At 49.1% G+C, this 24,016-nt stretch overlaps 2 protein-coding genes across 2 annotated transcripts in view; both read left to right on the top strand.

Annotated features, from left to right (window-relative positions):
• The window catches only part of USP7 (ubiquitin specific peptidase 7), a 55,721-nt gene extending 34,300 nt beyond the window's left edge, over nucleotides 1-21,421 (top strand). The window contains exons 6-31 of the mRNA XM_082432489.1: nucleotides 1,264-1,372; nucleotides 2,218-2,348; nucleotides 2,804-2,858; nucleotides 3,876-3,956; nucleotides 4,057-4,147; nucleotides 6,418-6,500; nucleotides 8,380-8,489; nucleotides 9,813-9,969; nucleotides 10,733-10,877; nucleotides 11,162-11,292; nucleotides 11,980-12,114; nucleotides 12,494-12,595; nucleotides 12,776-12,881; nucleotides 13,664-13,756; nucleotides 13,847-13,914; nucleotides 14,249-14,349; nucleotides 15,217-15,370; nucleotides 15,983-16,050; nucleotides 16,529-16,637; nucleotides 16,732-16,809; nucleotides 17,530-17,630; nucleotides 18,410-18,509; nucleotides 19,966-20,085; nucleotides 20,240-20,311; nucleotides 20,439-20,529; nucleotides 20,844-21,421. Coding sequence (XP_082288615.1) covers nucleotides 1,264-1,372; nucleotides 2,218-2,348; nucleotides 2,804-2,858; nucleotides 3,876-3,956; nucleotides 4,057-4,147; nucleotides 6,418-6,500; nucleotides 8,380-8,489; nucleotides 9,813-9,969; nucleotides 10,733-10,877; nucleotides 11,162-11,292; nucleotides 11,980-12,114; nucleotides 12,494-12,595; nucleotides 12,776-12,881; nucleotides 13,664-13,756; nucleotides 13,847-13,914; nucleotides 14,249-14,349; nucleotides 15,217-15,370; nucleotides 15,983-16,050; nucleotides 16,529-16,637; nucleotides 16,732-16,809; nucleotides 17,530-17,630; nucleotides 18,410-18,509; nucleotides 19,966-20,085; nucleotides 20,240-20,311; nucleotides 20,439-20,529; nucleotides 20,844-20,950 — 2,698 coding nt within the window. The 3' untranslated portion in view covers nucleotides 20,951-21,421. The remainder of the gene's footprint in view (nucleotides 1-1,263; nucleotides 1,373-2,217; nucleotides 2,349-2,803; nucleotides 2,859-3,875; nucleotides 3,957-4,056; nucleotides 4,148-6,417; nucleotides 6,501-8,379; nucleotides 8,490-9,812; nucleotides 9,970-10,732; nucleotides 10,878-11,161; nucleotides 11,293-11,979; nucleotides 12,115-12,493; nucleotides 12,596-12,775; nucleotides 12,882-13,663; nucleotides 13,757-13,846; nucleotides 13,915-14,248; nucleotides 14,350-15,216; nucleotides 15,371-15,982; nucleotides 16,051-16,528; nucleotides 16,638-16,731; nucleotides 16,810-17,529; nucleotides 17,631-18,409; nucleotides 18,510-19,965; nucleotides 20,086-20,239; nucleotides 20,312-20,438; nucleotides 20,530-20,843) is intronic.
• The window catches only part of CARHSP1 (calcium regulated heat stable protein 1), a 268,272-nt gene that overhangs the window by 213,662 nt on the left and 30,594 nt on the right, over nucleotides 1-24,016 (top strand). The window lies entirely within an intron of this gene.

The raw sequence follows: 24,016 nt of genomic DNA, 5'->3' as shown, positions 1-24,016 counted from the left end.
CTTGGGATCAGGTTGTAGACGAACAGGACTCTTAAGGCCAAGGAGCGAAGAAATAAAGTGCAGTCTAGGTGGGAAGGAGTCAAGTGTAGGCGCCCCTGTCTGTTCCCGTTGTTTCTCTTCCCACGCGGCCCTCCTCTGGCATGAGTGCGCAGGCTGACCCTACAGGTGGGGTGGGCAGCCGACAGCCCAGAAGGGCGGTCGTTCAGTCCAGGTCCTGACTAAGGTGGCCTGCATGTGGCCCTGGGAAATTTCAAAACAAATAAGATTGATTAGTTTTCATATTCATTGGGCTGATACCAGAGGAATCAGCCTTTTCTTGAGTAGCCTTTTCAAAACATACCCTTGAATTGTATTCAGGTACCAGGAGTGGGGGGCAAAAAGATGGTATTTCTAGTTAAACTTTTTGTGGGTTTTTTCCCCCTCCTTTAGAAAACATTCCCCCTATGCTTATGATACATCTTTTGACTAAGAAAGTAGATTGAGCTTTTCAGACTTACCAATCAAAACAGGTATCTTGGTTCAGTCTTACAAAAACCTCTTACCCCCGGCATCAGAGTCCTGCTGGCCTGACCTCACAGTAAATGTCTAACACTGGTCACACATTTGCACCATGCACAGAGGGGGAGGGGATGGCGCTGGGGAGGGCTCTTCCGCTTCCTGTTAACTCTTGGGGGCGAGAAGGTACAGACTGTTCTCTCTCCTAACCAACCAGCTGTATAACAGAGTAAAGGGAAACGGCTCTTGGAGTTGAGGTCTGAGCCTGCCGGTATGCCTGCCTGTCCTTTCCCGTGTACGTGACGCTACAGACAAGAGGGGTGTCGGCTGTTCCCGTCCCACCTTGTGCTGACTACACGTGTGACCCGATGTGTGTGTGAGGGAGCCGCACTGACACTCAGTCAGATAGAAGTAGACTTGAACTCCTCTCTGAGAGTGCTGCTCTGGGTAAATGACGGCACTGCTGCTGTCAGCAGACCGCGCGGAGGCCGCCTCTCCGGTGCCGGGCTGAGTTCGCACTGGCCCACGTGCTTGAGCAGACAAAACTGGTGACCGCCGGAGGGAGCCGTGTGATAACTGCCAGCCTGGCGACGAGCTACTCACTTGGAGGCGGGTGCTCGGACGTCGTCACCCCATGTCAGGATGGTGGGATGGAGGTGGCGGTGCAGAGCAGCGAGGTGCCGGCCCCCAGTCCCCTCGCCCACACATGCTGCAGAAGCAAGGAGGTGTCCTGTGCAGTTTTCCCTCAACCTCAAACTGATCTTGTAGGTGGGATTCAAAGAAGCACACGGGCTATGTCGGTTTAAAGAATCAGGGAGCGACTTGTTACATGAACAGCCTGCTGCAGACTTTATTTTTCACAAACCAACTACGAAAGGTAAATGGATGGTGTTTCTCTCCCTCAACCTTCCACCCACCCTTTTCTCTCAAGTATTAAGGGGCAAGCAAAGCCCCGCCGCCAGACTTGTCTCTTGCCGCGTCTCCAGGGAGGGCCCTGCTTTACGCTTGTACGTAGCTCTGGTCCTCAGTGTTCGGACACTTGTGAAGCTAACTCAGGTGATGAAAAGTTTACCACAGCCGACAAACCTCACTTTATTGGGCTAGAAATAATAAAGCTTTTTTTAAAAATACGAAAGTCATTAGCAGCAACGTTTGAAAAGTTTTATATTAAAATTGATTAGTTGAAAAACTCCTGGTCAGGAATCTTAATTTTTCACTTACTATAGCTACAACTTGTACAAAATATAAAATCTAACGGAGGCTAGTTACTTGCACTTCAAGACTGTGGTGCGAGCAGGGGGGCAGCGCAGGCAGCACACACTCCCGGGTTTGGGGGGACCATTGGCTGGTCTGCTGGCGTGTCCTTTTCGCACCGTTCTTCCAGGCAGCGTTAATTACCATGATAGGATGATGTCTTGGGGACAGTTGAGTGTGGTTAATTGCAGTAGCATTGAAGTTTCATCAACTCTTTTGTTCAAAGTCATGTTAAGTTAAAAAAATGTTGCTCTGCTCTAAGAAGTATAAAATAGAAGTGGTTCTCATTGGATGGTGAGCCTTAAGTAATTTTTAAAATTCATTTTTCACTGTCTTGATTTTTAAAAGACCTTTTGACCCTTTGGGGGGGATAGTTAAAAGCCCTACCCAACTGCCTTCATCATTGTGTTGTTAGAAATGATACTTTCACATAAAATTCCATTTTTATTTCGGAATCATTTCTTTTAGGCTGTGTACATGATGCCAACAGAGGGCGACGATTCATCCAAAAGCGTCCCTTTAGCATTGCAAAGAGTGTTCTATGAATTACAGCACAGTGATAAGCCCGTAGGAACAAAGAAGCTGACCAAGTCGTTCGGGTATGTGGTGGGAGACCTGTCCATTCTGCTGCTCGAGGGCTGAGTTGGTGGACGGGAAGGGTTGAGAGCAGAGCTCAGGCACTTGATTATGTCAGGGCATTTTATCAGTGTCCTTTGTTTGACCTCTTTGGAAATGGAGGCTTTTAGAATTTTGCTTGAGAAGCAGTTCACCACTTAGGTTTACCTGTCAAGGAAAGGATACATATGGTCTCCAAGTTTCTGTACATTTACTTGCAAACACGACCTCCCCTTGCAGTAAGATGTTCAGAACAAGATAAAGTTGTGAATGTTTTGGGGTCTGGATAAAATTCAATTTGTCTTTGAATTATAATCTTCTTAAGAATTTAAGAATAATGACTAATTACATGGTTCGGTTTTTTAGTCTGAGTTGCTTGTCAATTTACTCTTGTTTGAAATCTGGAAGTTTAAATATAAATTCATTTTATCTCTCTAAGGTGGGAAACGTTAGATAGCTTCATGCAACATGATGTTCAAGAGCTCTGTCGAGTGGTGAGTTTTCAGCCGTAATTGTTTACTACTTAACATTTCATATTGTGAAGCACTGTCAGAAGTTGTTACCAAGTAAAACCTCAGACCTACTTCAGTCACTGTAATTCCAGTTACGCCCATCTTTGTTCAGGACCAGAACCAGGCCAGAAAGAAAAGACAGCATGTATCTAGTTTAAAACCAGAAAGACTGAAAAATTATTTGATACGGAAGTGTGAGGGAAAATGTAAATTTGAATAGTATAGGTAGTGTACTTTTAATTTGTTAAATTGGCATAATTAGCAGTTATTAATCCAAGAAACAACAGATTGGCTTGAGTAGCTGTCCTGATGATCCCACTTCACTTTAGAATAGTGACTTCCGTTCTTACTCTGTAGCACAAGACCCAGACCCAGACCCCGCCTTGGCACAGAACTTGTGGTTGAGGCAGACCCCTGTGTGGGTGATCTTCTCCCAGACCATCTCTAGTCACTAGCAGACGCCCACTCTTCGAGTTGTGATGAAAGAAATACACACACACACACACACACTCTCACACTCACAACATGAAATGGCTATTCAAGGTGATTGGCTGGGCAAGGTGTGTTTTCTTTTTTGCAGCACTAGCTGGATTGAATCCAGTTCATTAAATATCCATGGACAAACCAGTCAATCCTGTTGACAGGCTCAACCTCATTAATCTCTTGGTGTGGACCAATACGAGTTAAGTTTAGTGCTCAATTTACATGCTTTTCCACAGAGGTAAAATGAATATAAAAAATGCTTCTAAAGGCACTACAGATTACTAATTCATTCCAAAGGCTGTATAGAGGGTTAATCTCAACTGTTGCATGTAGATATTTTTGTAAATATCCAACCAAGGAAGAAGATTTTTGTATGTTTTTGATAATTGCATGCTAAAGGTCATAATATTTATAGTCTAGAATTTCTTTGACCATTGAAATTTCCTAGTCACGTTTCAAATTACTGCATGTTAATTAAGCATAACATTTTCTGAAAGCCAAAACTTTCTCTTCCAGTTGCTTGATAATGTGGAAAATAAGATGAAAGGCACGTGTGTAGAAGGCACCATACCTAAGTTATTCAGAGGCAAGATGGTGGTATGTGATAACCAGTTTTAAAGAGTGATTTTTAAATATTTTAAACATGCTAATATTTTGACGGTTAATGCTTAAGCCATCTTATTTTCCTTATTTGTAGTCATATATCCAGTGTAAAGAAGTAGACTACCGATCTGATAGAAGAGAAGATTATTATGATATCCAGCTAAGTATAAAAGGAAAGAAAAATAGTAAGTTCTGTGTACATAATGGCACCACCACCTTTTCATAATTTGTTTTGGTATAATGCTTCATTGACACAGTGGTTTTTATTGAAATATAGTGTAGAGAAAATTGCCCAAATGATGAAGGTACTGAGTGAACACAGTCTGGTGACCCCACCCAGGTCAAGAAACAGAACATTTGCAAAGCAAGATGGTGGCCCTTCCTGGTCACTGCCTCCCCCTCCTCACAGGAAACCACTGTTTGGCCTGCTAACATTCTTTCCTAGGTTACTTTTGGGTGTTTTGTGATATTTACGTAGATGGGATCGTGTAGGATATGTGTCTAGTTCTCTCTTTTCTTTTCCCCAGCATTGCCTCCATGCACTTCATCCTTATATTGAGCAGCAGTAATGGGTCATTTTCATTGCTTTATAGTATTCCACTTTAGGAATATAACACAAGTGTTTGGAAACCATTCTTTCCTTGATGGGTGTTTGGGTTGTTTTCAGTGTGAGGCTGGTAGGCGTGAGGCTTGTTGGCCGGTCTTGTGTCCACCCCTGGTGCATTTACGGTGAGTGGAATGCTGGCTCGTAGGGCCTGCGTGTATATGTCGAGCTTAGCAGATACAGCAGTTTATCCATTTCTGCTCCACCAGTAGGGTGCGAGCAGTTGTTCCACATCCACTCCAGAGCCGTCAGTCGCCAGACTGGCGTTTTGGTGGGAGAATGGTGCTATCTTGAGTTCAATTTGCATTGCCCTGGAAGTTGGGGAGATTTCACCTTTTTGAATGCTTATTGGCAATTTGGGTGTCTTCCTGAACATATGGAATGTAGTTCGTAGTAACTTGATGTCCTGGTCCAATAATTCCATGATTTCTGGATCTGTTTCCATCGATTCACTTTCCGTCTCTGGCTGTGAGTTCCAGCTTCTTTGCCTGTCTGGTCATCTTTTATTGGATGCCAGCTGTTGTGATTTTTATCCTGTTGGGTATTGGATATTCTTAACCTTTGTTTCGGGGCACATTTTGTTATTTGGAGATAGCTGATTCCTTCGAGACCAGGAGGAGCCTCTGCACGTCGCCGGGGCTCTCCCGCGCGGCTCTCGCCGGGGCCCTCTGTCCTGCACGTGGCCGCTGCCTCGGGCCCCTGAAATCCCCACCCTGTCTCAGGGAGACTCTGGGGCCCATTGGGGTTTCTCTGCCCTACGCGGCAGCCTGGAAGGTCCAGGCAGTGAGCTGGGACGTTGGCGGGCTCTCAGCGGCCACGTCCTGCCCTGCCTGTTGTCCCGCGTGTGAACACGGTTGTTGGCCTTGTAATGGAGCCCCGCGCAAGGGAGGGAGCGCACTTCCTGTTACTCCCTCACGGCCACGGCGCGCGAGTTCTTCACCGGCTGTGCTCGCTACCGCTCGCCTGGGTTTCGGGCTCTCCGCCGGCGTGGGGCTTGCCTTTGCACTCTTGCAGTGCGCCCATTTGGTTAACAGAATGTCGTAACTGTTGTGAAATCCAGGGTATCAGTCTTTGCTTCTTGTGTCTAACAACACCTGTGCTGGAGTCATAAGATAATTCTCTTATCTGTTACTGTTTTCTCTTTTCTGTTTATTTACAGTCCACCCAGAATAGTTTCTTTCTGCTTATGGTCAGAGTGGACCAAAGGTGCTCTGCTGCCCCTTTGTCAGCAGTGAGCCCTTCGCATCTGTGTAGACCTCTTTCTAGACTCTACCTCCCGGTCCATTGGCTATCATCCTTGGATGGATTCTTCCTTCTTCCTTTTCAGCTTTATTGTGGTTTAAGTGACAGGATTGTAAGGTGTTTAAAGTGTTCATCGTGGTTATTTGGTACGCTCAGGTATTGTGACAGGATGACTGCCTTCTAGTCAATGAACTTGACTTACACGTGGCAGCGTTATCAGCCGTGTCCCCGTGCTGTGCACAGGAGCCTCCGCTCTTACTCCCTCTCACAGCAGAAGCTCGTGTCCGCTTCCAAACTCCCCCTCTTCCCCTACCCCAGCCTCCCACATGCCTGCTCTCTTTCTGCACCGACTTTAAGTGTTTGGGTTAAAATTTGTACTTTTAACATTACTGAAGATTATTAAAACATTGACTCCATGTTATCATGTAACACCCTCAGTGGCCTTAAGAGTTCACACCTTTTGCTGGATCAGTGAAGTTGTAGACCTGTGCTCACAGCTACAGTTATTTACGTTCCTCCCTGGTGTGCCTGAATTGATTGATTGACTATGTTATAATCAAAGCTTTAGTGATAACTTCGGCTGACTTTTTTCTCTTTCTCTCTTGAAAGTATTTGAATCATTTGTGGATTACGTGGCAGTAGAACAACTAGACGGTGACAATAAATACGATGCCGGGGAGCATGGCTTGCAGGTAACTTGGAGATTGTGTGCTAGTGTCCCGCTGTATCTTTCCACTTTGTTTTCACATCCTTTGCTTAACTGTGAACTAAGCATTCACTTGTATCTTTTCACATGCCGCTGGTGTTTAGAACGCAAAAGGATTTTATTTCTGTCTGGATGTTGTGTTAGAGAGCTCTGATCGTGTCGCTGGTGTAGACAGGCAGGGGTGGGGAAGGTGTTGTGCCTCCTGGCTACCAGAGGCAGAACCATCGCCCGACTCGTGTGCCCCCTGCCCCCCACCCCCGCCAGTTCCATCCATGACTCTGCCCCTTACTTCACCGGTGTCTGTGCCAGAGCTTCCCTCAGTCTCTCCTAGTCACAGATAGAACTGCTTAGTCACTGGGACTCAGGTTTTGGCTGCTGGTGGTGGTTTGCTCCCCCGCCGCCCCAGTGGAGTGTCAGTTAGTTTCCTGAGGCTCCTGACTTCCAGAACGAGGAGTGCATTTTCCGTTATTTGTTCCGCACTCGGTGTCCCTGCTTGTTTTCCACGTGGCCCCGCAGGAACTCTGGGAGAACAGTGAGCGTTGTCAACAAGCGGCAGCGCACGGTCAGATAGAGGGGCGCGGACTGTGGCCTGGTCAGGCTGCGTGGTGGGCCAGCAGCATCCTCACGGGTCCAGCCCTCCAGGTCTGTGTTGCAGCCTCATAACCTTGACTCACTGGCTCAACTGATTTGTGATTTTTTTCGGACCCTCCTGGGTTTACCAAGCTCGCACATTTATAATTCACGGTGCTGGTGAGCCCATTTTGCCGTGGGTCACAGACCTGCTGTCCTCCTGCTTGGTCAGGCCACTGATTTGTAGATCAGTAAGTTACTTGGCAAACATGCCACTGGATTTGCTTAGGAAACACTTGAGTCAACTCACAAGAATTGCCCTTATCCACACTGGATATTTTTGGCTCTGGGTGAACAATAGGTATTTTAGAGTCAGACTCTCAATGGACAGTGGCTGAGAAACAGGATTCCTCTATAAGTTGTACTAAAGCCGTGCCATTCCTTTGTGTGGCAGTAGGTTCCTGGGTTTTTGTTTTTCTTCCCAGAACTACCCAGTTCCCTTAACCATGCTAACGTACAACAGAGAACATGGCCACAGAGGACACCAGTTCCTCCAGGTGGGTGTTTTCTAGCCAGTGTTGGAAATAAGGTTTACAGCTCCGAAGGAAGGGCCAGACAGGAAATACAGCTGTGCTGAGGGCCGCCGATGGCCTGGCGGTGACTGGCTTTGGCAAAGGCTCATTTGAGTGAGGAATGAGCTGGCTGAGGTGGAGAGAGGAGTGAGGCTGGGGCCCTCCTCCACAGGCCTTGTTGGGGGCTGTCCTTTGGCCCAGAGGCTGGTGACACCTGGGCAGAGGCTGGGACAGTGGTCAGAGGGCCTTGCTGATACCGAGTCGGAGTGGTTTTCAGAAGCAGGAGTGAACAGTCAGCACTGACTGTGCTTGCGGGGAAGGACGGCGGTCACGGGCAGTTCTCCCAACCCAGACCGTGCTCGTCTTATTCTGTTCCGGTGTCCATAGGCACATCTCATTCACATAATCATAATCCTCTGCTTTTCCATTTGATTTTCCCGTGTTTCTCCAGAATTTTCGTAGTGTTTAATGACTGTGTTAATAGGGCAGCAAGTGACTGAGCCGTAATTTACTTAACTGTTCCCCTGTCGCTGGACATCAAGATAGAGTATAATGCAAACTAAGAGGAAATCACACACACAGAACATTTAAAGACACCCTGTGCCCGTCTCCCCACCAGAAGTTCCCAACGTGTTCCACCCTTGCTGTGAAACGCTGTTGCTTTTGTTGCTTCGAGAAATAAGTAGAGGTAAACTAAACCTGTGCTTCTTTTTCAATGTTCAGGAAGCAGAGAAAGGTGTGAAATTCCTAACATTGCCACCAGTGTTACACCTACAACTGATGCGATTTATGTATGACCCTCAGACGGACCAAAATATCAAGATCAACGATAGGTAATCTAGAGTGGGATGTGAGAGTTAAGATTTACCCATCGTCCTGATTTAGGGGGTTAGTCTCAGTGCTTTGTTTAGTTTTTCTGTTTTCGGTCTCATCTCTGATTTATTTAGGTTTCCTCTCTGCCGAGGTGTCCCAAGAACTGTGCTTTTAAAGGGATAATTTCAGGGGCTGCTTCCTCTGTATCTCCTCCTCAGGGAGCCCCTCTGTCTACACTGTGGCAGACTGAAGTCTGTGGGGGAGAGGGTGCTTTCTGCTGCACAGGCTTTGGTTTCCCCAGAAGTGGCATTTGCTATTATTACTCTATTGGTTTACATAGGATTCTCCAATATGTTGTTATCTCTCAGTTGGCATAGGCTTATAGAATGTGCCAGCATCCTCAGGAATGCTGGCGTAGGTGGGCGTGTCCCCCATTCCAGGTGTTTTCTAGATCCTTAAAGTACCAGTTAAAAGGTTGCTGCCACACACTGCTTTGTCTGGTTCAGGAGACAGAACTCGCACCCTGATTAGTTGGAGCAGTAACTTTGTGCGCCTTGGTCAGGGGGTACAGCCTGACAATAACCAGCCTCCTAGAGGTTGGTCGGCCACCCCTGAAACCCGGTGGAGAGTGTGACTTGGTCGTGTCGCCTGCCGCCAGCCGGGCCTGCTCGCCTGCTCTTGCCCTCTTCCGTGGGGTCGCTTGAGACAGCAGGCCTCGCAGAGAGAGCAGCAGCCTGCAAGCTAGGCCCGGCCGGCTGCTCTGCTGTGTTGGCTCCTCGCCTTGGTTTCCTTTCTGTGTTTATTGGGATTAGCTGCCAACATTTCTTCAGATCGCGAGATTTCACATAAAAGTCCAGATTTCTGGCGTCTGGCGTTCAGAACACTTGGCAGTGCCGGGCCTGAGTTCCCAAGGGCCGTGCCGGGTGGCAGCTGCCCCTCCACGCCCAGGCTCGTGCTCTGCTCGGCACCACGGTCCTCCTGCACCCACCTCCCCGCTCTTCCTGCCTCTCAAGGCCCCCCCCCCACCCCGTTCATGACAACATTTGGAAATATCCACATCCTAGAAAAGTCAGTGTGTTTTTGTCACAAGACTGACTGTTATGTAATATCCTGGAATTTAAAATTCCGTTAGGTGTGTCAGTGCTTTATAGGTGTTTTTCTCAAATCAAGCTTCAGATTTTGTTGACGTGTGAATAATTTGTTGTGATGAGTAGGAGCTGCCCTTTCCAAGTAAAGAGGAGCCAATGAGTTAGAAGGTCTAGCAAGGAATAAAGCCTAAAGGTGAAATATTTTACGAGTAAATGAAACCTGGATTTCTCTTAAAATGTTTTTATTTTACATAGGTTTGAGTTCCCCGAACAGCTACCACTTGATGAATTTTTGCAAAAAACGGATCCTAAAGACCCTGCAAATTACATTCTTCATGCAGTCCTGGTTCATAGTGGAGATAATCATGGTGGACATTATGTGGTTTATCTAAACCCCAAAGGGGATGGCAAAGTAAGTGCTGGGGAGGGGGTGGGGTAGATGTGATGCTGTGTAGGGAATTCAGTGACGCTCAGCTTCAGACTTGGCCTTGATAGCGAAGGATCCCTTCTTGGCCTCTGTGTCTGTATGTTCCTGATACTTCTAAAGGTGGATAGTAAATTATGATTGTACTTGATATATACATCTCGTTATTAGTATTGAACGTTGGACCTTGCAGGATCCCTTTACGTCTACCATGAGGCTCTTAGCTTCCACTTAGAATAATCACCTGTGGCCCTCGCTCGTGGGCCTGCAATGGTTGTGTGTTATTGCACGTGCCCCGTTACCCGCGCGATGTAACGCGCCGTCTTGGCCTGGTTCACGTGGATCCCATCCCGTGATCCTCACCAGGAGGAGCAGATGGGGGTCTCGGGGCCTGTGTCCAGGGCCACAGGGCCAGTGAGGAGGAGAGCCAAGGTGGAGCCCGCCCAGCTCGTGCTGAGGGGATTTGAAGGCGGGACCCTCGTGGCACCAGATGAGGAACCTGTAACTGTAGGGTTAGTGCCATTTAAAACGACTCCATCCGCGGTGGGCAGAGATGGAGCCTAAGCTTCAGCATAGGCTGTTTGAGTACATGACAGAAATTGCCCGTGGACGGGTGTTAGCAGTTCTCCGGAGTGTGGGGTGCGGGCGGCGGAAGTGCTGGCAGCCCCGTGAGGGTCGCCCGAGGCAGGTCGCGCCGCCGCCTACTTGTGTGCTCCTCCAAGCGCCGTGTCTCTGCTGCTCCCCGTTGCAGTGGTGCAAGTTTGACGACGACGTGGTGTCCAGGTGTACGAAGGAGGAGGCCATCGAGCACAACTACGGGGGCCACGACGACGACCTCTCCGTGCGGCACTGCACCAACGCCTACATGCTGGTGTACATCCGGGAGTCGAAGCTCAGTGAGTGGGGCGGGCGCGTCGTGCCCGCGCTGTGCCGAGCTCGCGCCGGGCCCCGAGTCCCGCCCGCTGGGGCATTTCATACCACGTGACAGTGGGCCTAAGCGAGAGCCACCTGTCCAGACACTTCCCTGCTTATGCTGCCTTACAGCATCATCTAGAAGCAGCCGGATTGGGCTTGCGGGTTTGGATGTGGACCCAGGGTGCCAAGTAATTTTACTTAAAGGGTGGCTTTATTTGTGATGACGTAGCGCACAGAGGTGAAGGGAGATGTGTTTGTCCTGCAGGTGAGGTTTTACAAGCTGTCACCGACCATGATATCCCTCAGCAGTTGGTGGAGCGATTACAAGAAGAGAAGAGGATCGAGGCGCAGAAGCGGAAGGAGCGGCAGGAAGCGCATCTCTACATGCAAGTGCAGGTCAGCCTCCGGGCGGGCGCCAAGCTGCTCCGCGGGCGCCAAGCTGCTCCGCGGGCCGGGGCGTCGGCCGCGCGTCTGGGCAGCCCCGTGAGCGTGCGACTGAGGAACTGCAGGCCAGTTCCCTCACCGTTGGGAATGTTCTTTCCAGTTCAGGGTATGGGCTTAGATGTGAGAGGTACTCAGGCTGCCAGAGCAGCGGTGTCTTAGTGTTTAGAAGACATGCAGGGGACCAGAGAAGGAAGGGCGAGCAGAACGCAGGTGAGGCCGGCAGGCAGAGCTCTGGGGGGTGGGGGGTGGGGGGTGGACCGCCAGGTGGTTTTGGTTGCGGTTAGGAAACAGGCATTTGTTTTAACAAGTTGATTGACTACCTGGAAAAAAAGGTACATGTGCATCCTGGCTTTATAATATTTGGGCATCACCATCCAGATGGATTTCTAGTTGATGTTTATGGATGAGCTTAGAATGGCCGCATGGAAATATATACGGTTTCCAAATATTCATACCTGATTTAGTTCGTGGTCGTTTTGGTGCTTTTCTGCTTGGGTCTTCTGTAGAAGGTTCATTAAAGCAAAAGACTAGTTGTTTTTATTTTTAGCATTTGAACCTTGGTTTTGATCAGCATGACCTGGTTCTCTTTTGTCTGTTAGTGGTGTAAACTCCATTCTGCATTTTCCTGCCTATTTGCAGATTGTTGCAGAGGACCAGTTTTGTGGCCATCAAGGAAATGATATGTACGATGAAGAAAAAGTGAAATACACTGTGTTCAAAGTGTTGAAAAACTCCTCGCTTGCTGAGTTTGTCCAGAACCTCTCTCAGACCATGGTGCGTGCCCGTCCTCCTGTTGATCGTTCTCTCTCCTTTTTCATAGCTGGACCCTGGAGGGTCCTGCCCTTGGAGGCAGGCGCCGTGTCCAGGCGCCACCTGAGAGTGAGCTTGGGACCAGAGTTCCGTCCCTTCCGGGGTTGTGCCCTCTGGCATCTCCCCTCATCTCCCCTTCCTCCCCCCGCCTCCCCCTTGGTAAAATGGGCTTGAAGTTCTGGGACACCAGAGATCCCGAAGGCCAGGTCACTGTTGCCCACACCAGCAGGGAGAGCTGTAATCATGATTTTTTTCCCCTTATAATCATAGAATCATTACCTTGATGTAGAATTAAAATATAAGCTGATTTTGCTTTGATTAATTTAACTGTAATTCTTTCCAGGGATTTCCACAAGATCAGATTCGACTGTGGCCCATGCAGGCGAGGAGCAATGGCACCAAACGACCGGCCATGCTGGATAACGAGGCCGACGGCAGCAAGACGGTGAGTGTGGCGGTCTGGTCTGGTCTGGTCTGGGCGTGCGCGGCAGGCACCGCGTGCCCTGCGGTCTCCCCCTCGGTCCAGTTACATAGAGTTGGATCTTGTCTTCAGTACTTGAATATAGTTTTTCACTCTCACTTAGCCATTAAAATCTTCTAAGCCCAGCATCTCTTTTGGGAATAGATGATTGAACTCAGTGATAATGAAAACCCTTGGACAATATTCCTGGAAACAGTTGATCCGGAGCTGGCTGCTAGTGGAGCAACGTTACCCAAGTTTGATAAAGATCGTGAGTGCCTCCCCCAGCCCAGCACCTCCAGAGAGTGGAGTTTTATTCCCGGAGTGTCGTTCTAAACGCACAGGGTTAAGTGTTCTTCCCTTGCAAAGAAATCTTGTTAATCCCCAAAATGCTCGCGAAACATCCACCGTGTTCAAGGCTTCTTGATGAAGTCAAATCAGACTGACTGTGGGTTGTAGCGTCCTGGCAGGTGAGAAGGTGGCAGCAGCGTGGAGTCCAGCACGTTCCATGTTTTGCTAATCACGCTGGTCTTGTATATACTTGACAGATGGTGTAGAGCAGGGGTTGCTGTCAAGGGCCAGATAGTGGATATTTCATACTTTGTGGGCCATACCGCCTCTGCCTGCTACTGTAGCTACTAAGCGGCTATAGAGATTAGGTAAAAGAACTGTCTTCCAGCGCGACTTTATTTACAAAACAGGTGGGTCCAAGATTGCTTATTTGTATTACTTCAAGTGGTCACTTCTCCGGCAAAGACACAGACACAACCTTTTAACAGATACTTCCATGGTAAAACACTCTGCTAGCGAGTACCAGGTCTTGAAGCTAGGTTTCCTAAATTCTGTGCACTCATTCTCATCTTTCCTGCTTCAAATGCAGTGTTTCCCATGGGTTTGAGGTTTGAAATGATGCCTCAGACCTAGGATCAGCCTCTTAACAAACTTCATTGCACACAGTAACTTTTAGGTGCCCTAAGGTGTCATTTCAGTTGCTATTTCTTAACTTTGCACTGACCAGAAGATCCTAACAAAGCCTGTTTATTAACCTTGTAGATGATGTGATGTTATTTTTGAAGATGTACGATCCCAAAACACGGAGCTTGAATTACTGTGGGCATATCTACACACCAATATCCTGTAAAATACGTAAGTCTGGCAGCACTCACCTTCTGAGCTGATTTTGCCAAAGTCTCAGTGTATCACAGCTTTGAAATTCTTCATTTTCCTTGAACCTAGGTGACTTGCTCCCAGTTATGTGTGACAGAGCAGGATTTATCCAAGATACTAGTCTTATCCTCTATGAGGTTTGGATCCTTATTTTTCTGTAATCAGCACATGGTTAGTGGTTTGGGGAGGACTTCTTCTGCTTCTTTGCTAGCCCTGCGTTTGTTGTGTCAAGACCACAGCTAAGGGGCCCTGGGTGATCCTGAGTCAGGATCCTCTCTGTACATTTCTGATGTTTGATGTTTCCCTCTTTAGGGTCAGTGATTATTACATCCTTATTACTAGTATTTCCTACTATTTATTCAAAATGTAGGGCTGATGGAATTGGGTTTAGAGAAAATACATACAGTGTGTGGCCATATTAAACACTGGACAGACGTTGCATTGTTAACCGTGTCCTTTCTTTTACTGTAGGAAGTTAAACCGAATTTAACAGAGAGAATTCAGGACTATGACGTGTCTCTTGATAAAGCCCTCGATGAGCTAATGGATGGTGACATTATAGTGTTTCAGAAGTACGTACTTTTTGAAGTTATCTCTTTGTACTAAAATCAGAAGTCCTAGAACCAGGAAACGATTCTCTAGACCCTGAGTCACGTTTTGTTTGACGTTGACAGCAGTTGGCCTTCTCTGAGTTTTGGAATTAGGGGTGGCAAACATTTTCCTCATTGAATGCTTTTATTTCCCAAAAATGTCTACAGCGAGCATGACAACTATTAGCAGGAGGGCAAAGGTCTTTAGGGAATAGCAAGGTGGTTTTCTTTCCTTGAAAACATGAAATTCTTCGAATGCGCCGACTTGGGTAGTCACTTAAATCTGTGTGCGTGGAAGCCAGCAGGTGTGCAGTCTGAAGGCAGCCTGATGGTGCACTCGGCCTTTTCCTTGCTCTGGAAGCCGTCTTGCCTGGGCAGGGCAGCCCTGAGCACTGGCCACACGGAGGCTGCAGGGCCCGGTGGCCAAGAGCAGGGGTGGCAGACCTCTCGTTTAAGGGCCAGGCAGTAAATATTTCAGGTTTAGCGACGACCCGGTCCTGCAGCCTTCGCAGGAAAGTGATAACCTGCCGAGTCCCGGTCGGGGAGTAGACTCAGCACAGCCAGCAGGGTGGGCCCCGCAGCGCATCCTGAGTCCTCTCCCTTGTCTGCGGAACGAGAGGGCGCTGTTCTGTTTCGGGAGCGAGCTCGGCAACGGAAAGCAGCCAGCCCTGCGCGTGGCTCGGCGCCCACCTTCTGTGCACGGTCGCCTTTGCCTGGTAGCCGGGCAGGCCCCCAGCGTCGGGAAGTGCTAACCTGAGTTCAGATCCACACTGCTCAGCGTCACTGTTACTTGGGAGATGATGCCCGAACCCTGGCCTGGACTTTGATCGTCTGTGTTTTTCCCCCCAGGGACGACCCCGAAAATGATAACAGTGAATTACCCACTGCAAAGGAATATTTCAGAGATCTCTACCACCGTGTCGATGTGATTTTCTGTGATAAAACAATCCCCAATGATCCTGGATTTGTGGTTACATTATCAAATAGAATGAATTATTTTCAGGTATTTGATAAAATGCTCTTTTCCCTTCAGATTCGACAGCAGAAAGACCAAGTTCTTTTTTAAAAAGCTTGTTGATGCGGCTGTGTAATGGATTTGGTCCTGGGGGGGGAGGTCGCAGTCCACTGTCTGGGGAGGTCCTTGACGCAAGTGGGTTGGTGTTGACGTTGCCAGGGGACCGGAAGCTCTTCTCCCCTCACTCCCCTTCCCCCACCCTCCGCCGTGTCTTCTTGCTCTTCGAAATCCTCTTGACCCCTGGCATAAGTTGCTTTCAGAGATCATAGTTTTAACAGCAACTTTGCTTCAGTTATAACATGCCAAGTGTGAACCATTAAAGTCTTCAGGAAATAAATCTACAGACAGACCTCCCCAGTGAAAGTGAGAAACACTTTAAAAGGTTTTCTTCCTCAGACACGCTGCTCCTATGGTAATATACTAAGGAATATAGTTTATTCCTGTTAGATGGTAACTTTCCGGGGCATTTAAATTCAGGCTGCTTATAACAGGTTTCTTTAGGAGCACTAAGCAAATAATCAGTGATAAAGTGTATCAGCAAGTTTCCGTTTGTTCCCCGGATGTGAACCTTGCCCTCTGACTCTGGCCCTCCCTCCCCAGGTGGCAAAGACAGTTGCTCAGAGGCTCAACACCGACCCGATGCTGCTCCAGTTCTTCAAGTCTCAAGGGTGAGCCACACTCACAGATGCCCAGTGTTTGGTCTTGACTGCATGTGTTCCATAGTTCATCCAAACATCTCCAAACTAATGTAATAAGTAGCCGACCACCTCACCCGACATGCCATTTCTTGCTTAGTTTCAGATATAGAATTGTCACCACTCACATCTTGACCACGCTACTCCAAGACGTCAAAATAATTGGCAGCCTCATCTAAAGCCAGGCTTACTCTAGAGACCTCATCCACACACCTCCCTCCCATGTGTCCGGCTGGGCCTGGCCCGGCCCGGCTTCTGTGTGCCATGTCACCCTTGCAGAGAGTGTTGAGGTGTGACAGACGCAGGGACTTAGGACCTGGGGACAGGAGTAGTCAGAGTCCAAATTTCAAGTCTAGGTGTCAGGCCAGGGGTTTGCTTTTGTGCTCACTCACGGATATTTGTTTTAGGCAAATAAACAAGTCTTTTATTTATATGCTGTTTTCTTGTGTAGTTATAGGGATGGCCCAGGTAATCCTCTTAGACATAATTATGAAGGTACTTTAAGAGATCTTCTACAGTTCTTCAAGCCTAGACAACCTAAGAAACTTTACTATCAGCAGGTATGAGTCCAAATTAATGTAACCGTGGGTACTAAGGAGAAGGCTCGGGTTTCTGTGGAAGCATATCTAAAATGAGTCTCTCTTTTCTTAATAGCTTAAGATGAAAATCACAGACTTTGAGAACAGGCGAAGTTTTAAGTGTATATGGTTAAACAGCCAATTTAGGGAAGAGGTGAGTTTTTTCCATGGTATGAGTGTTTATTTCTATTGCATCTTGTATATTGTATCTCTCTCCCGAGACCTTGAAAACTGAAACAACCAAAGAAAGCTCCCTAAGCGGTAGCGTGTGTTAGCGGCTCGGCTCGAGAGTTTGAGAACCCCGGTGGGGGGATGAGCTCTGTCCACCCGGCCCCCGCCGCCACCTCTGAGGCTTCAGGCAGAATGACAGTGTCAGGGAGACCCTTTCCGACTGATTGGGACCTTGCTGCTTGGCCTTGGAGCCGGCGGCAACTCCGCTGGGCCCTTTGCAGATGACACAGCCTCACGTTAAGTGGTTCTTCTGGAAAGTCTGTACCTACTCAGACACCCAAGTCGTCCACCTTTCTAGCTCTACCGGTATTGAGAGGAAATCTGGGACATGTGCCATCCATGTTGTCACCTGTGTGCAGCTGTCAGGCTGAAATGACACAGTCCCCCCTGGTCCTTGTCCTCTGTCTCACCATGCTGAGAATTGGACAGCCTCTTAGTGACCTTTCAGGGGGAGAAATTCCTGAGAAGCTGTGCTGTAAGTGGCGAGCTTTTTGCCTCAAAATGGCATTTCTTAGACTCCCCGCAGTGTGGGGCGGCTCCCAGGCTTGGGCAGGTGGTCTGAGTGATGGTCGGCGGGGAGGGACCCAAGCAGGCCCTGCGTGTGTCCTGTTTTCTGTATAGCCTTCATCTTGTTGTTTCTTAGGAAATAACACTATATCCAGACAAGCACGGCTGTGTCCGGGACCTGTTAGAGGAATGTAAAAAGGCTGTGGAACTCGGCGAGAAGGCATCAGGGAAACTTAGGCGAGTATTTCCCGAATCCCGTAGGTAGAGGCAGGGGCGGCCCTGGCCCAGCCCTGCACTTGCGCAGTGCCCCCCGCACCCCCCACAGTAGTTGCCATGCTCATCTTTCAGCCCATACTTTGCAACACTTTATATAAATACTTCACATTTAACCTTTTTTTTTTGGCCCGTCTTCCTTCCCTGTGTCTCCGGATATTAATTAGCAGTAGTGCAAAAGGGAGATTCAGGTAGAAAAGCCAAGCAGAGGAAGAGTGATTCAAGCAGACTGATGAGCCGAAGCTGGAAAACGTGGGCCTTGATATTGTGTCTGAGAAAGCTGGTCACTTCTCATCTGTTTTCGCCAGTGTTCAGGCCGCAGAAAGAAGCCCCAGATTTGATGTTCAGTTTTTATTTCAGAGAGTCGGGTGCTAATCTTATCACCTTGTCTTATGGTCAGCTCATAGGATGGAACAGCCCTTGGGGCTGCTTGGTTCCCAGAATGTTTTCTTTACAAAATTAATAAAAGAATGAGACCTTTGTTATCTAAAGGGTGAGAAACATTTCACAAACCCTGCCCAGTTTGGAACCATAGCAAGAAAGATTTACACACACTCCAAGGGGGTCCCCGGCCAGTGTTCAGTCTGCTCCCCAAGGATACCTGCTTTTGACATTTCAAATCTTCCTAAGAAGACAAGCGAGTCTTCGTAGCTTTGTAATAAAATGACTGACGAATAGTTCTCTAGAAAGTTTTTTTTCTAGAATGAATGTATATAGTTCACATTCTTCCTTGTTCTGCACAGGCTGCTAGAAATCGTAAGCTACAAAATTATTGGTGTGCATCAAGAAGACGAACTACTAGAATGTTTATCTCCTGCGACAAGTCGAACGTTTCGAATAGAGGTAAGCGTCCCTCTGGCTGCACCAGGGAGGAGGGCTCCTGAGCCCCGGCAGGTGGGGCGGCCGCCCGCAGCTTATTCAGGCAGTGCGGCAGCTCCTGGGAGCGGCTGTCGTTTTGTTTGTGTACCGGTAGATGAAGTGACCCCTGAGATTAGTTTAATTCTGCCAGATTTTGACAAATTGCATGTTTTATTATGATAAAACAGACCTAACCTAAGATGTACTGTTCAGTAGTGTGAGCACATTCATGTTGTCGGACAGCCCTCGCCGCCATCCGTCTGCTTCACTGAGCCTGTCACCCCGGCTTCCGACAGCCACCCTCCTACTCTCTGCTACTCCACTTACCTCACCTACTTGTCCTTAGAAATTAATTTTAAGTATGGGTCATCAAGCCCATCTAGTCAGAGACTGGGTCCCTGTTGATTTTAAAACTGCTGAGATTTCCACAGTAACTGGAACAACTCATTATTTGGTCGCTTAAAACCCAGAGTTTTGGGACTCCCCTGGTGGTCCGGTGGCTAAGGGTCCGCCTTCCCAATGCAGGGGGCCCGGGTTCAATCCCTGGTCCGGAAACTAGATCCCACGTGACGCAACGAAAACCTAATGTAGCCAAATAAATAAATAAGTTTTTGTTTTTTAAAAAGTTTTCTTTCTTTTAAATTTATTTATTTATTTTTGGCCGCGTTGGGTCTTCGTTGCGGTGCGCGGGCTTCTCATTGCGGTGGCTTCTCTTGTTGTGGAGCACGGGCTCTAGGCGCGCAGGCTTCGGTAGTTGTGGCTCATGCGCTCTAGAGCGCAGGCTCAGTAGTTGTGGCGCACGGGCTTAGTTAGTCCACAGCATGTGGGATCTTCCTGGACCAGGGCTCGAACCCGTGTCCCCTGCATGGGCAGGCGGATTCTTTTTTTTAATATATAAATTTATTTATTTTTATTTTTGGCTGCGTTGGGTCTTTGTTGCTGTGTGCGCGCTTTCTCTGGTTGCAGTGAGCGGGGGCTTCTCTTCGTTGCGGTGCGCGGGCTTCTCATTGAAGTGGCTTCTCTTGTTGCAGAGCATGGGCTCTAGGCGTGCAGGCTTCAGTAGTTGTGGCATGCGGGCTCAGTAGTTGTGGCTCGCGGGCTGTAGAGTGCAGGCTCAGTAGTTGTGGCACACAGGCTTAGTTGCTCCGCGGCATATGGGATCTTCCCAGACCAGGGCTCGAACCGGTGTCCCCTGCATTGGCAGGCGGATTCTTAACCACTGTGCCACCAGGGAAGTCCCCAGAGTTTTCTTATAAGCTTAGATATTTCTCCTGGCTCTAAACTCTAATTATTCTAACAAGCCCCAAACATAACATTTTGGCAAAACTCTGACCTAGCTTCCCTTGTTGGAGGAGCGAGTAAGAATTAAGAATTAAAATGTGGCGCTGTGTTTGCGTTAACTGAATTTCTCAACCCCTTGTGTTAAAAATGTGTGTCCCAGGAGATACCTTTGGACCAGGTAGACATAGATAAGGAAAATGAGATGCTGATCACAGTGGCGCATTTCCACAAAGAGGTGTTTGGGACGTTCGGGATCCCGTTCTTGCTGAGGATACACCAGGTGAGGCGTCCTTCTGCTAAGAGGCTGAGTGTCTCGGGTCGGGGCCTGGGCGCTCGCGCTCTGGGTTAGTGTTGCCCAGTGGGGTTCCTTCCCCGGGGCGGCGGCACAGGAGGGCATGAGCTGTGTGAGCACACGCGCCCTTTGTCGTTCGCAGGGCGAGCATTTCAGAGAAGTGATGAAGCGGATTCAGAGTCTGCTAGACATCCAGGAAAAGGAGTTTGAAAAGGTACGTGCTTCTTGGATACTTGCGAGTAGTTTGTCGGGCGGGATGCTAAAGTCTTGACTTTTTTTGCCAGAGGTGTGAGCTTTGCTAGTGTTTGGAATTAATGGCGTTTTCGGTTTTTGTCTCTCAGTTTAAATTTGCCATTGTGATGATGGGCCGACACCAGTACATAAATGAAGATGAGTATGAAGTAAACTTGAAAGACTTTGAACCTCAGCCTGGTAAGAGCCCTCCCACAGTGAAGAAGCAGGTAGTAAGTGGCCGGGAGGCCGGCAGCCCTGGGTTCGAGTGGCGGCCTTGTATTTCTCCAGCTGGGAGATTCGGCCTTGTTTTCCTCATCTGTAGAACAGGGAGGAACGGCAGCCTGTAACCGATGAACTTGGCAGGCATCACACAATGGCCCAAAAAACTAAGGTCCCAGGGGAGACGGTGCCGCCATTGGGAGCCCCAAGACCTCGGTTGGGGATGCAGGTGCCCTCGCTCCGGGGGCCCAAGCCTGGGCTCTGTGGTCTCAGTTGCTTTCTCTCCCCGCCAGGTAACATGTCTCACCCTCGGCCTTGGCTAGGGCTCGACCACTTCAACAAAGCCCCAAAGAGGAGTCGCTACACATACCTGGAAAAGGCCATTAAAATCCATAACTGACTTCCTCCCCTGGCGGGCGGGCGAGGCGGACCGCGGTGGGTGTGCCCTTTAACAACAGCCAAGAACTCTGGTGCGCGAGCACTGTCCCAAGTCTTCAGCAAGAGGATTTGCTGCTGGTGTTAATTTTATTTTGTTGAGGCTGTTCAGTTTGGCTTCTCTGTATCTATTGATTGCCCTTTTTGAGCAAAATGAAGGTGTTTTTATAAAGCTTGGATGCCAATGAGAGTTATTTTATGGTAACCACGATGCAAGGCGCTGTCAGCGTGTCGGGGAACAGCCGGCGGGCGCGGCGCTGGACAGGCTCGGCTGTCCCCCCACCCCGGGGCCCGGCCGCCAGCCCCACAGCTAGTAAGTCTTCTGTTTAGGCTCGTCTGACGTCTTTCCCTCAATTATACTTTCAATGACCTTTTGTGCATCTGTAAAGGCGAAACAGAGAAACTCACAACCTAATAAATAGCGCTCTTTCCTTCACTCGTGTATTGTCGCCCCTTCCTCGGTCTCCCCAGCTGCCTGGGTCTTTTTAATAAACTCGTCTCCCTTCCGTCAGCCACCGCTGTCCTGCAGCCCGTTTGCAGAGTGGATGCACTGAATACAGGCCTGACAGACACTTTGGGGGTCTTTTTATTAAATTGAAAACGCTGTTCAATACAATTAAGGTGTACTATGCTGCCTCTCGGCAAACCTAACGATCTCAAGAGTTCATTCGAGCAGGTGAAAAAATTATAAATAGACTTGTCTCCTTAAAACGGAACAGGCGGAACCAAGAAAGGAGGGCCTTTTAGCAAAGAGGGCATGCCCACTGGTGTTAGCAAGTTGTTGACTTTGTATAAAAAAGCTAAATAAAAAAGAGAAAAAAAAAAGGAAAATTGAAATTGTATATTTAATGAATGAACATGTACAATTTACCACTGGGAGGAGGTGGCATTTTGTCGGGTGAATCTAAGTGACTTTCACTGATGTTGATATTCATTGTGTGTAGTTTTCTTTCAGTCCGGCCTTTTCCTTTGGAGCTGACGCCAGCTGCGTGTCTAGTTTTGAGTGCAGTAAAATAGAATCAGCAGATCACACTTATTTTTCATCCTTTTCCAGTATTTTTTGTTTGTTTCTGTAGCAGCAGTGTACACCAACTCTTCCTGTATATTGCCTTTTTGCTGGAAAATGTTGTATGTTGAATAAAATTTTCTATAAAAATTATAACTCAGTGAGTGACGTGGAAGTTGAGGGAGATTTCTGCTCTCCCTGCAAATAGGCCTGGGGAAACTTTTCCTTTATAACGAGGTTTTCAGGGGGTTTTTTGTTGTTGCCTCTGATTCATCCCGTTTAAGCTTAAGAAATAAAAAGTTTTTCCGGGCAGGAACCAAGTACAATAAGATGACCGGAAATACTGAAATGGTGGAAGGCGTGGCCCAGAGGTGGTGGCCTTGCAGCCCGCGCCTGGCGCACTGTGTCCCCGGGCTGCTCTCCACCTGGGGGGCACTTCCTGCCCAGGTGCCCACGGTGACCGTAGACAGTGCCACCCGCCCCGTCATTCTCCGTGTGCTCGACTTTGAACGTTCAAGTATTGATTTCTTTTAGGTCTTGGCTTTGGCTGAGGGTTGATCATAGTCTTACGTAACGGAAACTTATTGTCGAGTTATTCAACGGCTTTCCCCAAAGGCCTGTCATGATGTGGACGGTCAGCAGGCAGCGCATGCGATTTACTCTTCCATTCCCTCCCAGTTACGGCCTTGAGTCCGAGTTCGTAAAACTGACGGGGGTGGTGGGAGGGGTGGAACCTGAAGAGGACCGCCTTTCACACGGCTCGCTCTGGACCCTGAGACTGCTGCGTCTTCCCCTCAGGTCCCCAGAACCACAGGGTAACGTTGAAGAGGGGCTTGGGTTCGCCGTGACTGTACCAGAAGCAGCAAGCTGGGAGAAAGGGTCTCATTTTAAAAAGTAAAAGAGCAAACTGCGTTTGCAAACATACGTTCCAAAAGTCAAGATGGAACCGTAGATTCCCCCGGTTTTGGGTGGGTGATGCTGTGGCATCTTTGCCGCTCTCGGCCTTTTTGTTCTGACCGCTCACTGCCCGAGAGAACGTCCGCTGTTGGGTGGCGGGTGTTCCATCGGCCCTGTCCAGCGGGGGAGCCACGAGCCCCAGGTGTCCGCTGAGCACCTGAAACGTGGCTGAAGTAGCAGAGAGTGAGTCTTCACTGATTGAATTTTAAATTGCCACACGTGGCTCAGGCGTTCCAACCACATTTTCCTCGCTTTGTGTGTCTTTACAGTGATTAGCTCCCTCGAGCTGTCGAGTTAATGTATGATATATAAAACGCTCACTCTGTGGAGGCCTGGAACCCGGCCTCCGGCGGCCCTGGAGGGGGCGGGCTGAGCAGGGTGGCGTCTGCAAGTTCAGACGCAGGGTCCCAGCTCATCGCAGCTTCAAGGGGCCACTGACCCACCCGAGGGGCAGGCGCCGTTGTTGATGGATAGATCCAGGGATGGGCGTTCACAGCACGATCCTGCCCAGTATGATGGATGTTCTGAGTTTGTCCTAAGACATTGGGAGAGAGAACCCACACTCAGCCCCCCTGAAGCCTAATCCTGCCCGCTTCCCACCAGTACAGAGGAGGTGCCCTCGTCCGTTCAGACCCAGTGCCACAGAGGGTCAGGGCTGCTGCTGGGGGGCTGGTTCGTTTCACCCCGTCATGGGCAGTCAGGTGGTAGAGGGTGACCGTCCGGCCAGGCCCCTGTGTGCCCTCCCGGCCTTGTGACCAAGGCCGCCTCCTCGCCTCTGGCTGCCCTGCCCAGCCTTGCTCCAGGCTGGAAACAGCGGGAGGTGTCCCCAGCGCCCTGCCTGCAGCCATGCCACGCCCCCCAGCCCACTCCTGTGCTGGGAGGGGGGCGGCGGAGCGGTTCCGTGTCTCCGCTCTGGGGGGCAGTGGTCCTGTAACGGCCGTCGTCGCCGATGAGCACACCACCTGCGGCCGGCAGCGAGGTGTCTGGGCCACCCGAGTGACCACGACGGGGATTCTGAGTTAATCCGTCAGGCTGGGCTCTCGGGGCTTCTGCTGAGTGCAGAGCTGG

The sequence above is a fragment of the Balaenoptera physalus genome, assembly GCF_965194825.1.
Source record: "Balaenoptera physalus genome assembly, chromosome: 16".
NCBI lineage: Eukaryota > Metazoa > Chordata > Mammalia > Artiodactyla > Balaenopteridae > Balaenoptera > Balaenoptera physalus.
This window is presented reverse-complemented; position numbering and strand designations above follow the sequence as displayed.